Raw genomic sequence first — 15,537 nt, forward strand, 5'->3', positions numbered from 1 at the left:
GTCATCTGGTGCTCGGATCCAGGGGCCGCGTCTCCCTGGGAGGAGTCTGGCACAGCTCCACAGCCCTCCTGGGGATGCAGGCCCCCGGATCTGTGTGACAAATGACAGCATGCTGTTGCTGTCAGCTGGAGCCAGCGGCAGCAGCAGTCTTTCTGGCACTGGGGGCAGATCAGGGGGGCTGCGAGGCTGTGCCGGACTCCTCCCGGGGGTGTGGGACCCCGATCTGCGTGCTGGATGACGCGAGGCTGCTGCTGCTGCCTCCTAGAACCAGAGCGGGGCACAGCCCATGCCCAGCACTGGGAAGATGCCCATGCTCACCTGCTCACTCCCAGTGCCCCTGCCTCAGCCCTGTTGTACAGGTAGGGAGCAGTGTGCAGCCCTGACCCTACATGCCCTGCGAACTGTAGTGAGCAGCAGCAGTGGGGAAGGAGCTGGTGCTCAATGCAGGGTGGGAGAAGCAGTCGCTCCCCTGCCCTCTCCGTGTGGCCAATGCCCCATGCTGCAGCTGCTCACAATCTGGGCGGGGCTGACCTGCCTCTCCGTTGCATCATCAGAGAGCAGGCACAAGCAGTCCCATGCAGGCTCTGAGCAGCTGTAGCACAGGGTGCTGGCCATGGACAGGGGGAGCGGCCACTTCTCCGCACTAAGCACCAGCTGTTTCCCCACCACTGCTGCTCCAGTGTACAGAGTCGGGGCTGCACGCTGCTCCCTACCTATACCATGGGGCTGCGGCAGGGTTACTAGGAGTGAGCAGGTGAGCGCAGGGTCTTCTTGGTGCTGGGCACAGGCTTTGCCCAGCATCGGTTCCAGGTGGCAGCAGCAGCCTTCTGTTATCTGGCATGCAGATTGGGGTCTCGCCCGGACCCCCAGGAGAGTTGTGGGGCTGTGCTGGACTCCTTCCAGGGTGCAGGCCCCCAATCTCCAGATGACTGGAGGCTGCCTCTGCTGCCTGGGACCAGCGGCAGCACCAGTCTTTCCGGCGCTGGGTGCAGGCTGTGCCCAGTGCCAGGCCCAGGCAGCAGCAGCAGCTTTCCTGTCATCTGGTGCACAGATTGGGGGCCCACACCCTGGGAGGAGTCTGGCCCAGCCTTGCAGCCCTCCTGGGGGTGTGGGTGAGCCCCCAGTCTGCATGCTGGATGACAGGAGGCTGCTGCTGCCACCTGGGACTGGTGTTGGGCGCAGCCCATGCCAAGCACCGGGAAGATTGCTGCTGCCGTTGGCCCTAGCTGGCAGCAACAGCATGCTGTCATCTGGCGCACAGATCCAGGGACCTGCACCCCTGAGAGGGCTGCAGGACTATGCCAGACTCCTTCCAGGGGGCTCAGGCCCCTGGATCTGCACTCTGGATGACAGGAGGCTGCCACTGCTGCCTTGGGCCAGAGGCAGCATCAGTCTTCCTAGTGCTGTGCACTGGCTGCACCCAGCACCAGTCCCAGGCAGCAGCAGCAGCAGCCTCTTGTAATCTGGCATGCAGATCTAAGGTCCCGCACCACTGGGAGGAGTCTATCCCAGCCCCACAGCTCTCCCAGGGGTACGGGCTCCTGGATCTGCAGGCCAGATGATAGGAGGCTGCCGGTGCCAGCAAATGTCACGAGTTCTGCTTTGAACAGTTTAAGATTCAGTTTCCCAGAAACCACTGTATCTATCACCTTGAAAGTTGGCAGGCTTCATGCCCTCAGAAGGGGCTACCATTCCTGCAAGTTTCATGTGAATCAGGCAAGAAATGACCATGTTTTAGGCATTTTCACGATTCCCCATTATAACCTATGGGCAAAACGTTGAAATAGTTTTGATGAAACTAAACAGAACAGTGCTAACAAAACTCAAAACAAAACACTGTCCCAGTGAAATGGCAAAACGGAAGTCGAAATGAAACAGTGCTGTTTCGCACAGTCCAGATCTCCCTGGGAAGCCACACTCTGGAATTTCTTCTGTCCTGATTCAGAAAATGATCCACTAATACGCTCATAGGTTGCCTTGCCCACGCTGGTTATTTGTATCTATACTTGACTTAATAACAAATTATGCAAAAGGCAGAAGACCATGATGAGCTTGTTTTAGCAAAAGAGAGATGGTAATATGTGGTCTGGCTTACCACACTGGATCAGACCATTTTGTTATCTTGTCTGGTGAGAATCATCTCTTAGTGGCTTCTTTGTGACACTTCAGAGGAAATCACGGGTCTCCCTCAATAGCATTATATCTCATTGGGCAGTAGCAAAATACAGGAAAAAATTTTTCATGCCATCCTGCTGGCAGTCAGCTCATGTCTTGAGAAGAGTATGTTGATGGTTTTGACCTTTAACACATTAGTCGGTGCTGTGTGATATGAGTCTCAGTTATGCCCTATAGTAGAGAGTTCCTAAGGCTAATTCTGCTGTCCTCTCACCATTGTTTTTTTTTTCCAGGGTTCTTATTGGACAATAGACACCTGTCCAGATATTTCTCGCAAGAGGCGGCACCCTCCAGATGATGATGTGAGTATGACTCTTTCCTGAGAGCAGATGAGGTTACATGGGGATCAGAATTCCCTTCTTGCTCCAGGAAGAGGGAAGCCTTCCAGGGCTGTATTGTCATCATACTGGAGAAAGTGGATTTTGTACAAGAAGGAAAAGTCTGGGACCAGATGAACGTTGAGGCTGACTTCTCTGGTCACACCATGTAGCTGCTATTGATCGCACCCAGAACTGATCTTTAGCTTTGTCTGGCAAAAGCCTGAGACCTCTTGAATGTTCTTTCACTCCCAGCGCTGCCCTCCCCCACCCCTTTTTAGGGCATGTGCTTGTACAAAGGGGAGCCAGATTCTCATCTGCAGTTTCACTTCTCCTGCTGTGTCTGATTTCCTCCTTTCTTTTCTCATTCCCTCTCCCCATCCACAGATACCACAGGACTCCCCAGAGCAAGAGGCAAGTAAGAGCCCCCGGGGGGCTGTCCCAGTCAGCACAGAAGCTTCTCTTCCCCCTGAGGCCACCCCCCAGCTATCGCTGCAGACCACCAGCCCCATTGCTAACTACAGTCAAGTGAGTGAAAAGAGAAGGTAGTATAAAAGTGATATTATAGCCATGAAGGTCCAGAAATTATGTGAGGGACAAGAATTTCTTAGAGTGATATCTTTTTTGGACCAATTATCTAGACAAGCTATTGAATGCAAGAGAAGGGGCAGGAAAGAAGAGGCAGAGCAGGTAAGGGAGAAGAAATGGAGAGAGATTTCCTAGACTGGAGGTTAAATGGGGGGGATGAGATACTTAAATAAGAGCTGGAACAAAAGAGGATATAAACGGGAGGCAGCTTCATGATTGGGAGGAAGAAATGCAGAGAAGAGGAGCAGATGAGGGATGAGGAGAATGGCAGGTGGGTTGAGAGGTGACTGAAGGATACGGAGAAGTAGCACATCCTGGGAGGGGAGAGGAGGGGGAGTACTCAGAGCCTAGTGGGAAGGTGTTTTTGTTGGGAGAAAAACAGGTGACAAGAGACTAGTGCCTTTTTCTGGTGTATCCCTTCCTGCTTCCTTCCTCAAACCTTTCTGTGGAGTTACAAAGCTGTATGCCTTTCCCTCCCCTACCCATCGTGTATGATCCCCAGCAGGGTGCGGGGCCTGTGGATGCAGCATCCACCGTGGCAGGGGGTCAGGGCCGCGAAGGGGCAGATGTACCACCCCCTCTCTACAGCACCAACCATGACTTCAAGTTCTCCTACTCTGAGATCAACTTCCAGGACCTGAGCTGGTCCTTCCGAAACCTCTACAAATCCATGCTGGAGAAATCCTCCTCTTCCCAGCACGGTGAGTACCAGAACTATGCAACTAATGCACCTCTTTTTGTCGCCCAATTCTTCCTTTCTAGCAGCCTATGAAAATGTGGGTTTCTTATTTGGAAATATTCTAGTTCTCCTCTCAGGTGTATTTCATGTGCAACACTTTCTCAGTCTCTCAGCCACCATCTCTTTCTACAGAACTAGCAATTATTTTAAAAATGTATAATGCTGACACATTGGGAACAAAAGGAGGAACAAAAGTGCCTGGAAGGCTGGAGGAATCTGCTTCTGAAGAAAGGCTTGACAGAGAAAAAAATGTGGATGTCTGCTGTCATGATCCAGAAATGCAGGTTTTTGGCAGGGGGAGAAGGTTGTTAGAAACAAATTGTAGAATAGCCTCCACAAAGGGAAAGGGTAGGAACATTGGCAACGTGTAGGGGTGCACACAGGTGCACATGAACTCCCTGAGATTGGCCATGCACCCCCTGGAAGCACCATCTGCAAAACTGGAAGTGCCACTGGAAAGCACTTCTGGTTTTGCTGTTGGCTTGTTGATCAGTCTTTGGGGGAGTCGCCCACCCCCAGCGATCTGGTGCCCCCCAGACTTGGGAGGCACCAGTCGCCCATGGGTAGGAAATCCCGCTCACATTGGTCCCTAAAACCTGGAGCTGGACAGAACTCCAAGGAATACAGTGCAATGAAAAGGAGTGGTTGTAATTTTAATGGGTGAAAGACAGACTAACAGTAATCCATTCCTGTTCTCTGCATTCTCTGATTTCTAGAACAGCCAGTAGAGGGCAGCCTCACCTTAGGGATATGAACAAGGGGCACAGAAGAAATCCTGAAAACAATTCCTGTTCGCTGCTTTTGTGTTTAGAAACATACTTTTGAAATATTGAGCTGGTGTGGGACAGGCAATATTAGTAAACCAGGGCCATGCCTGTATTGATAATCATAAGTTTTCTAGGCTGCAGTCATAACACTGCTAACAGCGTTCAGACAAACCTGCAAACTGAAGGACTTCTGTGGTTCATGGATTTGCTGAGCTATTGGCATTGTAGTAGCAGCTGGGATCCCCTGTCATGGGCTGGACATTTTGCAAAGAAAGCTAAAATCTCCCACACAGACTGAGTATATCCAGTCCCTCCAGCTTAGGCAGCTTTAGTACTGGCTAGCATACACTTTCAGAAAATTCATCATGTATCAAGAGGCTGTGCCGATGATTTGGTAGCCAGAATGAGCCAGGGTGGCCTCAGAGCCCCAGCCCAGTGGTAGGTGCTCCTAGAGGTGCTGTCTTTGAACAAGATGTAAAACTGAGCTCAACTTCTAAACAGAGATTTAAGGAGCCTCATTGTGGGAGTGAGTAGCATCCTGGTCATGGGGTTCTGTGCCATTCACGTAGATGGCTCAAATCCAGCATGTGGCTGTATTGACTGAAGTACAGTGTGAGGCTGGCAGGTCTTGGTCCTGTTCCTACCATCACCAAAGATAACAGGTAGGCCTTTCTTGTTGACATTCTCAGCAGATGTGCCGAACGGTCTGATTTTTCCCTGTTTCTGAGACTGTCAGAGTTATTGAAGATACTGGGTATGGTTGAGAATTTAGCATTACTTTAAATAAGGCCCCTTATTAAGGCATACGGCCTGGCTGAAAATGTTGACTGGGAGTGTTCATTCACTCTTCCTGGACAAACTATTGTTCTCAAAAATATTTGAAGCTAAGAGAGAACTTTGGGGAGGCACAGCTAAAGAGTTTTCTTCCTGTCTTGTTGCTGACATGTGACACTTAGCTGTTTAAATGCTTGCTGCGTTTCTCCCCCTTCCTTTCAGAAGGCCACAATGTCAGTGCATGTGAGTGATCTTCCTACACAGTGGTCTGGGTTGAAAGGTGCTAGATGAGCATTGAATAACCAATACCGAGTAACAGAGAGAGAACATAATGCCAGTAACTTACAAGTGATGTGCAGCTACAAAGCTGAATGTGCACGTATACTTACTTGCACTGCTGCTCTAACACGACTTAAGGGTGCCTGAGATGCTGAGGCCGGGGGTGGGTAGAGGTTCTTGGGGCGAGCTGAACGAAACCACATGGATCCCCTGACATTGAGTTAGTAGAGCCAGCAGCTCCTATCCCTCCATGATTGTGGGGATCAGAGGCTCCCAACCATTAAGCTGTGAGTGGGCTAGAAGGGGAAATATGAGCCATGTGTTTGTGGGGGTGGGGGAACCAACTCCCTCCCAAAGCTTGCCATGGTGTCAAGCAACATAGGACTGAGATTGTGTTGCTCCACACATGCTACCTCCTGAACCACCTTGGTGTAGCACCATGGGTAGGGTAGTTAGGTCTACTGAGAAGCAGAGCTTGGGTGCAGTGCCGCTCAGACACAGCCTTGCTGCTTTTGTTCCACCCTGGGCACACTTAGCTTGGGTGTCTCTGCCATATGCCTGAAAAGAGTGCCATAAGGCAAGATGGGTCTTAGTGATCTTAAGGTAGGTAGTAGGATTATGCCAGAGGTTTGGGGGTGGAGTGTACTGGGAGCAGTATGGAACCAAATTCAGCCCTGAGATTAGAAAGTTGAGAACTACTGATGAGGAGACAGAAAGTGGAGTATATTCAGGAGAGATAAGGAGATACTGGGTACCACTGTATGATGCATTGCTAAGGTCCCATTTAGAAAAGTGTGCTGGTCTGGTCACCAACATTCAAGAAAGATGAACTTAAACTCGAAGGAATTCAAAGAAGGGGTACGGGGATGGTTAAGAGAATAGATAGCTTTTCTTCCGAAGGATTTGAAGATCTTGGCTTGTTTATCTGAACAGAACAGAGCTTGAAAAGAAACACAATCACTGCACAAGTGTATTGTGGGGGGGTGGCAGAGGGGATTTTTTTTAGCTGAAAAATAACACTAAATCAAGATCAAATGGCTATAAAGTGGTTTATGGACAAATATTGCAAGAAGTCCTCTTTTACTTTCCAGTCTTATCAGAGCTAAGTTTTGGAATGGTCTTCCAAGCTAAGTAGTTTGGGGCCAAAAATGTGAATTGTTCTAAAACTGAACTCAGTAAGTTTATGGATGGGGTGGTGTGGTAGGACAGGGAGCTCTGGTTCAACAGTCAATGTGTGTGTTATGTAGAATCCTGTATCTTCAACCCCTGTGTTGGAATATAGAGGTAACTGTCTTACATTGTGGCAAGAGTCTGCTAATCTCATACTTGGGGCTTTTGCTGGTCACCTGTAGGGACCCAGAAAGATTTTCCTACATCTCCTCATGAATGCTGTTGGCTCTGGCAGAATGTGGGTTTTCCTTCTAAGGCAGGGATGGGCAAAAATACAGCCAGATCCAGTCCTCCAGGTGACTGGATCCAGCCTGCAGATGCCCCCATGGCACTCAACATGGGGCCAAGGCCCACCTGCTTGCACTGGGGCAGCCCACACCAAGCTCCTGCCTGCAGCCCAGCCAGCATGGATAGTTTGCAATGGGGTTGTTCTCAGTGTGGCTGCAGCTGGGTGCTGCTGTAATCCCCCTGGCTTCAGTGGCTGTTCCTTCTTTGGATCTTGCCCCAGGTGAGCAGCTTCAAGTGGCTGGATGCTGAAGCTGGAACCCTGTGCACAGAGGCAGGAGACACCTGGCTGAAGCTGCTCACCCACCTGTCTCCTCACTGGGAGCAGAATGGGTGGAAAAGGATCAGGAGTTGCTGCTGGAGGTGAAGGGAGCAGAATAACACCCAGATGCAGCCACACTGGGAACAGCTCTGCTGGAAGCTGCTCTTGAACTTGCTCTGGTAGCGCCATGCCATACCACTCCAGGCGGCCAGGCAGCTTCAGCTGGGTGGGTCCTGCCCCAGTGCATGGGGCTCTAGCTTCAGCTCGTGGCTGCCTTCCTAGGAGCTGGTGTCCGAACCCTGCGTGATGGGGCAGGAGCCACCCAGCTAAAGCTGCCCACTCACCCAGAGTGGTGCAGCATGGTAGGGGCAAGATCAGGAGAAGGAGCTGCCACTGGAGTTGGGGGGAACAGAACAGCACGCAGCTGGGTGAGCTTTGCTGCATACACACCTGCATTCCCCTTCCCTCACCCATGGCAGGCTTCCGGGACCTAGCATCATCCAGGCAGCCTCCCTCCTGCACATACACACATACATACACCTTCTCTCTCCACCCCCCCCCCCACCCGCCTTGCAACTTGGCCCCATGATCCCAACCTCGCCCACCCCTCCTGCTCCTGAACAGTGCTCCCCACCTGCCCACAGCCCCATAGGGAGTTTTGGTGAGATGTTGTGGCGTGGGGGGTGCTGAGCCAGCTCATGACAGCTTATCAAAACTCCTCATATGGCCCTTAGGCCCAAATAATTGTCCTCCCCCCACCCCCAGTCTAAGGCATTGGGAGGCTGCCCGTAACTAAGGCTGCAGTTCTGCCTGGGTTGCACTGATACTTCTGTTGGTACTTAGAAAACTCAGGGGTTCCTGGCAGAGGATCTTGCTTTTCTGCTCAGGGTCATTTCCATTGCCAGATTCAAGGTCAGGAAAGAATTTTTCCAGTAGAATGCATTGGCATAGATTGGGACATAGAGGGTTTTGTTGCTTTGTAGCATATTTCATGGTCTTCTGCCTCAGATCCAGTGAGCAGCTATTAACCAGTTCCTTCCTGGCTGGTGCACACATCTCCCTCCTTCTATCCATGGCATGTTTTATAGCAGGGGCAGGCAATTATTTTGGGCAGAGGGCCGCTTACTGAGTTTGGCAAGCCATCGAGGGCCGCATGACAGGCAGCCCAGGGCAGTTAAATATTAATTTTCTAAATTTTTTAGAGGCCCCACGGGCCGGATAGAATGGCCTGGTGGACCGCATCTGGCCTCTGGGCTGCATTTGGCCCACCCCTGTTTTATAGGCTTTAGAGTTTTGTTTGTGTTTCAGGTTTTGTTCTTTATAGTTTGGAAGTAATGATGTTGGGGGTTCCTTGGGTTAACACTTGCCTGCAAACAGGGGGTTTGGGTTTGATGGCCCAGGAAGCCCTGTGCAGCCCTGTGTTCCCATGAAGCACTGGCTGATGGCAGCCATTAATAAAGTCCAGTTACACCCCATCTCAGCTCTGCCCACCTTCCCAGTACAGTTTAGTATACGGACAACTTGAGTGACCGCCCAGATAGGATAAAGCATGGTGGAGAAATGGGGATGCACAGAGCTCGAGACCAGGGGAATGAGAAATGCGTGGTGCCTCTGGTATTATGGAGGACTACGAGGGGTTTAATCAATCCTGAAAAGGAGAGGGATTGGAGGGTGCACATGGGTAGCCTGTGGAGGGAACAGAGAGAAACAGTGTTTCAGGAGGGCTGCATTAAGCACAGCCTGCAGAATTTCTGTGCATGATCAACTAGTTATGTATGCTAGGAAAACTGTGAAGCCCAGGCTGCTTCTGAGACACAGAAGAAATATAATCTCCACAAGGCAGCTTTGGGGAAAAGTGGCCCAAAGTGGCTTTGTTGGTCAAGCCTTGCATCTTCAACTTATTTTTATTTAACTGCACATGGCCTTTTTGGACCAGCACTTGGGAAAACTTCAAAGGATTTAGTTAAAACAGGGCATAATCCACAGAAGTATTTGGGTGCCAAAATCTTACTGGTTTTCTTGGGAGTCAGGCACTTAAATACGAGTGAAATGTGTAAAGCAGTGGTCACCAACCAATCGACCGGTGGATCGCAGAGCTTCTTCAAGTCAATCCTGGGCTGAGGAGATTGAACACGTGCGTGCATGTGCGCTCACCTGCCACCCCCCAGCCCAGCAGGTCAGTCAGTGGGGGAGGGAAGGGATGGACTCCAGGTGCAAAGCCCAGCCCGCAGCTGCAGCCGCCTCTGCCGTGCACGGATCAGGGAGCATATGCCCCCCAAGCACGGGGCAGGTAGGGAGTGGGGGTAGCATGGCTCATCCGGGGGGGGTGTGGAGGGGGGGCCCATGCCTTTGGATCTGCATGTGGTACAGGGTGAACTGGTGCCGGGGCAGTGTCAGGCTCTTCCTGGCCAAGCCGTACTCAGGCCAGGTGGCTACAGCAGTGGTGATGGGAGTGGGGCCATGGGCCTGGGGGGAGGACTGTAGCCCCCCAACCCTTGCTCCCAGTGCCGCTGCCGAGCACAGCATGGGCCAGGCCCAGCACAGCCTTCCCCTCCCCACAAAGATGGGGCCAGGGGCTGGCAGATGCAGGGGGAGGGCAAGCAGCAGCGGAAGGCTGGAAGGCTGTGCCAGGCTGTTCCTGCTGGACCTGGCCCGGGCTGCACTTGGCATAGACAGTGGCAGCACTGGGAGTGGGGACGCCGCACCCCCCCCCCATTCCCCAGGGGTCTCACTCCCAGGGCCACCACTACAGCCACCCGGTCTGAGCGCAGCCCAGCCGGGAAGAGCCCGGCACTGCCCCAGCTCACCCTGCCCTGCATGCAGATCCAAGGGCGCACACCCTCCCTGCCCTCCTGGGCTGCATGCTGCCCCCTCGCTGCACCCCCTGTACAAGCTGCTTGTCACTACCCCTGCCCCAGCTGTGCAGGCCTTGCCCCTCCCTCACTGCTGTTTGAGGGGTAAGGGTGATTGGGGCCCCAGCAGTGAGGGAGGGAGGGGGAGGGGTAGGGCTGGGGCCTCAATCTGCCCTGCTCCCTCCACAGCCCTTTTCACCTCCCTCCTTCCCTCCACACAGACTTACCTTCTGGGTGGACAGAAGAGGGATAGATATTTGGTTCCTCTTAAATTACAAAAATGATCTCCAACCTAAAAAGGTTGGAGACCACTGGTCTAAAGGCTCCTGTGGGATGTTGTACTGTAAGTAGGCACATGGCCCTGGCTTGGATTTGCAAGGCAGGGTCTCCCATAATTTTACAGTGTTATTTGTTTGTGACTCTAGAGCAGGGGTGGGCAAAATAAGACTTTCCAATTGATTTATATCCAGCCTACAACTGCCCCTATGGTGCTCTGCATGGGGCTGAGCCCTGCCTGGGGCAGCCTCTACCGCACTCCTACCTACACCCACCCTGTGCCTGCCAATGGCACTACCCTGGCCCTGGCCCTGGCCCTAGCCCTGGTCAGCGTGCACGACTTCCCAGTGGGACTGCTGCCAATGCTGCTGCAATCACCCTGGTATTGCTTGGCTCCCCTTGTTTCCAGTAGCTCCTCCTTCTCCTGCCCCTGTTGTGCTGTTCCAGGCAGCAGATAGTGCAGGGAAGTGGTACAGGTAGCCGGGCAGCACATGCCAGGCACCACATGCCCAGTCAGGTTGGGGGGGAAGCTGCAGCCAGGCAACTCCTGCCCCAGCATACAAGGCTCCAGTTCCAGTGTTTGGCCACCTTCCACCCACTCAGACATCCAGTACAATGAGCAGCTACCTGGGGGTGGCCAGGTGTCCTGCCAGGAAGGTGTGTGCACTGTCCAGGGGCAGGGCTGTCAGCAGGTGTGGAGTGGGTGCAGGAGAAAACCCAGCTTGGGCTGCCCCAGGTGGGAGTGGGCAGGATTTGGCACAATGCAGAGCACCATGGGGGCAGCTGTGGGCCAGATCAGGGGGGACCATATATGCACCGTACTGCTTGAGTGAACTCTGCTGCATGTGCTCTCTGTCCCTTCTCCTTCCCTTTCCCGACCCCTACCCAGGTTATAGGACCTAGTGTGCTGCCCGCCCCCCAAACACATGCACCCCACCAACACACAACCCCCACGCCCCCCCCAAATATACAACAGTAAGACTTTATTTTGAGCTATTATGCAATTGCCTCTATATACACTACTCAAAGACGAATCCAAGCAAAAGTTATTTTTTTAAATAAAATTAAAATGTATTTATAGCAGATGTTTGATTTTTACTATATGATTTGGTTTTATAATTTGTTAAAATGATGTTTTCTGAAAGACTTTGTGTGGTCTTCAAGAGGTAACCAAAGCTTGCTAAGTGGCCCACCGGCCAAAATATTTGCCCACCCCTGTTTTATAGGAAAGTCTTGCAATTGAGCATTGGAACAAAGTCCTTACTAGGTGCATCTACACAAGACATTTACTATGAATCTCCCTAATTAGCTCTGCATTGAAGTTTCAATATTTACACGTGCACCTCTGTTAGGCTGCAGGAAACTAACTCTGCTGCAGGTTAGTACTTGTAAATACAAGTACTATCCTGCGGTGACATTCTTTAGGCATGTTTTAGATGCTAACAGGGCTGGTTGGGGCATGAGGGTGCTTCAGTGCAGGGCTGCCTGCCAACTAGCCCTGCACTGGAGCACCCTTGTGTCCCAGCCAAACCCTCTGCAGCATGTTGATCTGAGTCAGAGCCACCCCAGGCTGGCAAGCTAAACACTCCCCCCCACAACCCCTGCCAGCCAGGGCTGCTCCAGTATGCCTCAGCGTGCTGCAGTCCCTGGCATACGTGAAGACAAGGTGCCCAGGAACAATAAACTCTTGTGCAACGTGTTCTGGAGTTTATTGCTTCATGCAAATAGCATGTGTAGATGCACTCGCTGGGTGATGGGGGTGGCAGGGGACTGAGCCAGGCAGCCATTTTGCCTGTATCTTTTAACTCTCTCCTCTCATTCTCCCTCCCCACCCTCCTCCTTCAGGTTTCTCTTCTCTCCTTGGTGACATGCAGCCCTCCAACCACAACTACTATATGTACCACCAGCAGCAGCAGGGCCCTTCATCAGTGGGTGCTGCTCCCCAACTCCACACCCCCAACCCAGAGGGCTGCCCACCCCAGGGGGGTAAACAGCAGGGGGGTGATGGTTATGGCCCCCCACCTGTGATGTCCATGCACCCACCCCCGATGCAGCATGGTGGATACCACCAGCACCAGCAGCACCACCCGCACTCCCACCCGCAGCAACAGCAGCAGCACCAACAGCAGCAGCAGCAGTCACAGACTTCAATCAACAGTGCTGGCTTTGGTAGGTTGCAGAGGGTGGAGGGAGCTGCTGGGGCTCAGGGGACTAGGTGAGCATTAGAGTTCCCTGCAGTCCCCCAAACAGCCAAGACAAGGACTCAGCTAGTCAGTAGCCCCCCTCCACCTCATGCCCTTGCACAAAGGCAGAGAAATAGTGTGTGTTTGTGTCGGGTGGTGAAACCCAAGTGTGGCTGGATTTGGAGACTTCATTGCCCTCCTGCCTCTGGAGAGAGGAGTCCCTTTGTCCTAGGCCTAGGGTCCTGTTTAGAGCTAGAAATGGGGGTGGAGCCCAAACCTGAATGAACAGGGAGATTGAATCCCACCTTGCTGCCTGTGAGGCGGTGGGGTCCCTATCCAGGGTGGCATCAGATTTCACTGGCAAATGACATACCCAGTCTGGCTTTATTTTTAGTTTGCATCGGAGGGTGGAGGGCTGGTATGTTACTCCCTGATACAAGGATCTTGCTTCCCTTGCATTCCAGCATTTCCTCCCGACTGGTGCTCCAGTATTGATTCCCTGAAGGAAAGCTTCAAGATGGTGAACCGGCTGAACTGGTCTAGCATTGAAAACTCCCAGTTCTCAGGTCAGTAGCTCAGCCCAGGAATTAGGGTATTAGTTTTGGGCTGAGGTAACTCAGGTACAATTCACTGCTATGTTACAGACTTCTTGTCTGACCTTGGACAAGTCACTGGACTTTTGGTGGCCCGGTTCCTTATGTGCAAGGTGGATCCATTAGTGTTCCTCTACCTCACAGAAGTGTTGTGCAGGTAGATGCATTGATACTCAGGTGTTCAGGTCCTCAGACATCCGGGTAAGGGGGCTGTAGACATACGATAGACCAGGGGTTCTCAAAGTTGTTATGCTGTGGCCCGGAAGTGGCCGCAGCCCAGCAAATCACAGTCCAGCAGTCACAGCCGACCACAGCTGGAATTTCTGGCCAGAAGATAGGTAAGAATAGCCCTACCCCTGGGTGGAGGGCAGTGGGGCACACCCTGCACTGCTGTGGTCCCTGCAGAAAGAACCACGGCCTCCCTGCCTGGCTCTGGGTGGCCACGGTTTGCCTGTCCCCGGCCACTTCCGGTCTGGCCGCTGACCGTACTGCAGACCAGCATCTGACTCACTGCAGCCCAGGGGGTGAGAACCCCTGCCATAGACAGATGGCAGATGAGTGGTTTTTGCACCATTGTTGCTTCCCACTCTGCTCAAGATTCAGACAGAGCACCCCAGATAGAGAAAAAGGAGGCTCTCCATATAATTTGGGGGATTAATCATAAAGTTCCTAAGGGCAGGAACCTGAATAGATCCATGTCTGGATTATGAGTGAGGATGGTAAGATAGGAGCCTGAGCATGAGGGAGGGGAATGACTCAGGGATGGGAAGGAGCAGTGTTCAGGCAGTGATGGGATTTTCCCCTTGCAGAGCTGATGGAGAGCCTGCGCCAGGCGGAGCGGAAGAACTGGACCCTGGATCAGCACCACATTGCCAACCTCTGTGACTCCCTCAATCACTTTCTCACCCAGACTGGTCAGCTCCCTCACCTGGGGGGCCCACAGCAGCCCCCTCGGATCTCTGATTCTTGTGCCCTGAATAGCGGCAAGCAGGAGCAGTCCATGAATCAAGGTACCCAGCAGGGCAGGTGGGTGGGGGACCCGGGTGCTATACAAGTGGATGAAGCTGAGTGTCCCGGTACTGTTCAGAGATCTGCCTGATCTCTGTTGTAGCTGTTCCCACAGCTGTAGGGCTGTAGGGAACAGCCTGATGTTAGAGAGTAGGGATGTCTGAGGCCTAAACACAGCACCCAGTGGGGTGAAGGTGTTACCTGGGGCATAAAGTTGAAAGCAAAACTTGAGGCAGGAAGAAAGTAAAAATCTCAAAGGTATATGGGGTGATTTGTGTAGACAGCAGGTGGAAAGAAATGGTGAGGTGAAGAGGTGCAGGGGAGGCTATTCTGGAGTGGGAGAAGGTTGATGTTCTTAGAGGGAGAAGTCAGAAAGGGCCAAATCCTAGCCTGGTTACACCTGTGCTTCTGACACTGGACAGAGGATGGCTGGTCAGAATACCTCATTTTGGTATCATATGGTGATCTTCCCAAATTTTGTGGCAGCTGCAACCTGGCTGACCTGTGACTCATGAGAAGGGCCTGATGATTTTACCCTTCCTAAATCCTCCAGGGTGTGGGGGAGCTGTGATACCAGTCAGCAGGGGTGAGCTGACTGTGTCCCTAACAGTTCTTTATCCCTTTCCTTTGACAGTGAATTCTTATGGTCAGCCCCAACCTCCCCATCTCTTCTCTGGGCCATCTCCTATGTACCAGATTTCCACCCAGGACTCTCCAGGATATAATCGCCCAGGTAAGAAGTGACACTAGGGCATGTTATGTGGCTGAATGTTGAAGAACTTGCCCCCACACCAGCTTTTTCAGCCTTCCCAGAGCTCCTGCTGGCAGGGGTGGCTGTCAGAGGAGAGTGAAAGGGAGCCCAGGCTGCAGAAAGTTTCCCCAAGAGGCTGGCATCACTGAAACGAAATTCAGTTCCCCAACTCCTTTCACCACACACATGAGGAACTTCAATCCCCAGTTACACTTCTTTCCCTGAGCTGATTGCTCACAGAGTGCTGGAGTGAGGACATTCATGTTGCCAAAGCCCCTTGCATCTCCCAGTTGGATGCTGACTGATCACTATTGTCAGGAGAACTCATGAGGCTAGAGCCTTAAACCCTTTAAGCAGTGCTGTGGGGAGGTTTGCACTGCAATGGCTACCTCCCTTCCCTTCCTGGTCTGGCATTGCCCAGAGGTGGCAATTTTGTGCTGCCAGGGTGAGGAACTCATACTGCTCTTGCCCTGGCAGGACGCTGCCATGAGGAAACTCATACTGCCCAGATCTTTCCT

At 52.4% G+C, this 15,537-nt stretch overlaps 1 protein-coding gene across 4 annotated transcripts in view; it reads left to right on the forward strand.

Moving 5' to 3' along the window:
* Window positions 1-15,537, forward strand: part of FOXJ2 (forkhead box J2) — a 44,364-nt gene that overhangs the window by 26,179 nt on the left and 2,648 nt on the right. For 2 of the 4 annotated variants that reach the window (XM_019544160.1, XM_019544161.1), the window contains exons 4-10: window positions 2,409-2,477; window positions 2,880-3,020; window positions 3,583-3,781; window positions 12,330-12,653; window positions 13,132-13,233; window positions 14,070-14,270; window positions 14,903-15,001. In XM_019544160.1, the coding sequence (XP_019399705.1) occupies window positions 2,409-2,477; window positions 2,880-3,020; window positions 3,583-3,781; window positions 12,330-12,653; window positions 13,132-13,233; window positions 14,070-14,270; window positions 14,903-15,001 (1,135 nt within the window). The remainder of the gene's footprint in view (window positions 1-2,408; window positions 2,478-2,879; window positions 3,021-3,582; window positions 3,782-12,329; window positions 12,654-13,131; window positions 13,234-14,069; window positions 14,271-14,902; window positions 15,002-15,537) is intronic. The other 2 variants (XM_019544162.1, XM_019544163.1) reach the window with 2 other exon arrangements.

This window comes from Crocodylus porosus, unplaced genomic scaffold, assembly GCF_001723895.1.
Source record: "Crocodylus porosus isolate Cpor-Errol unplaced genomic scaffold, CroPor_comp1, whole genome shotgun sequence".
NCBI classification, from domain to species: Eukaryota; Metazoa; Chordata; order Crocodylia; family Crocodylidae; genus Crocodylus; species Crocodylus porosus.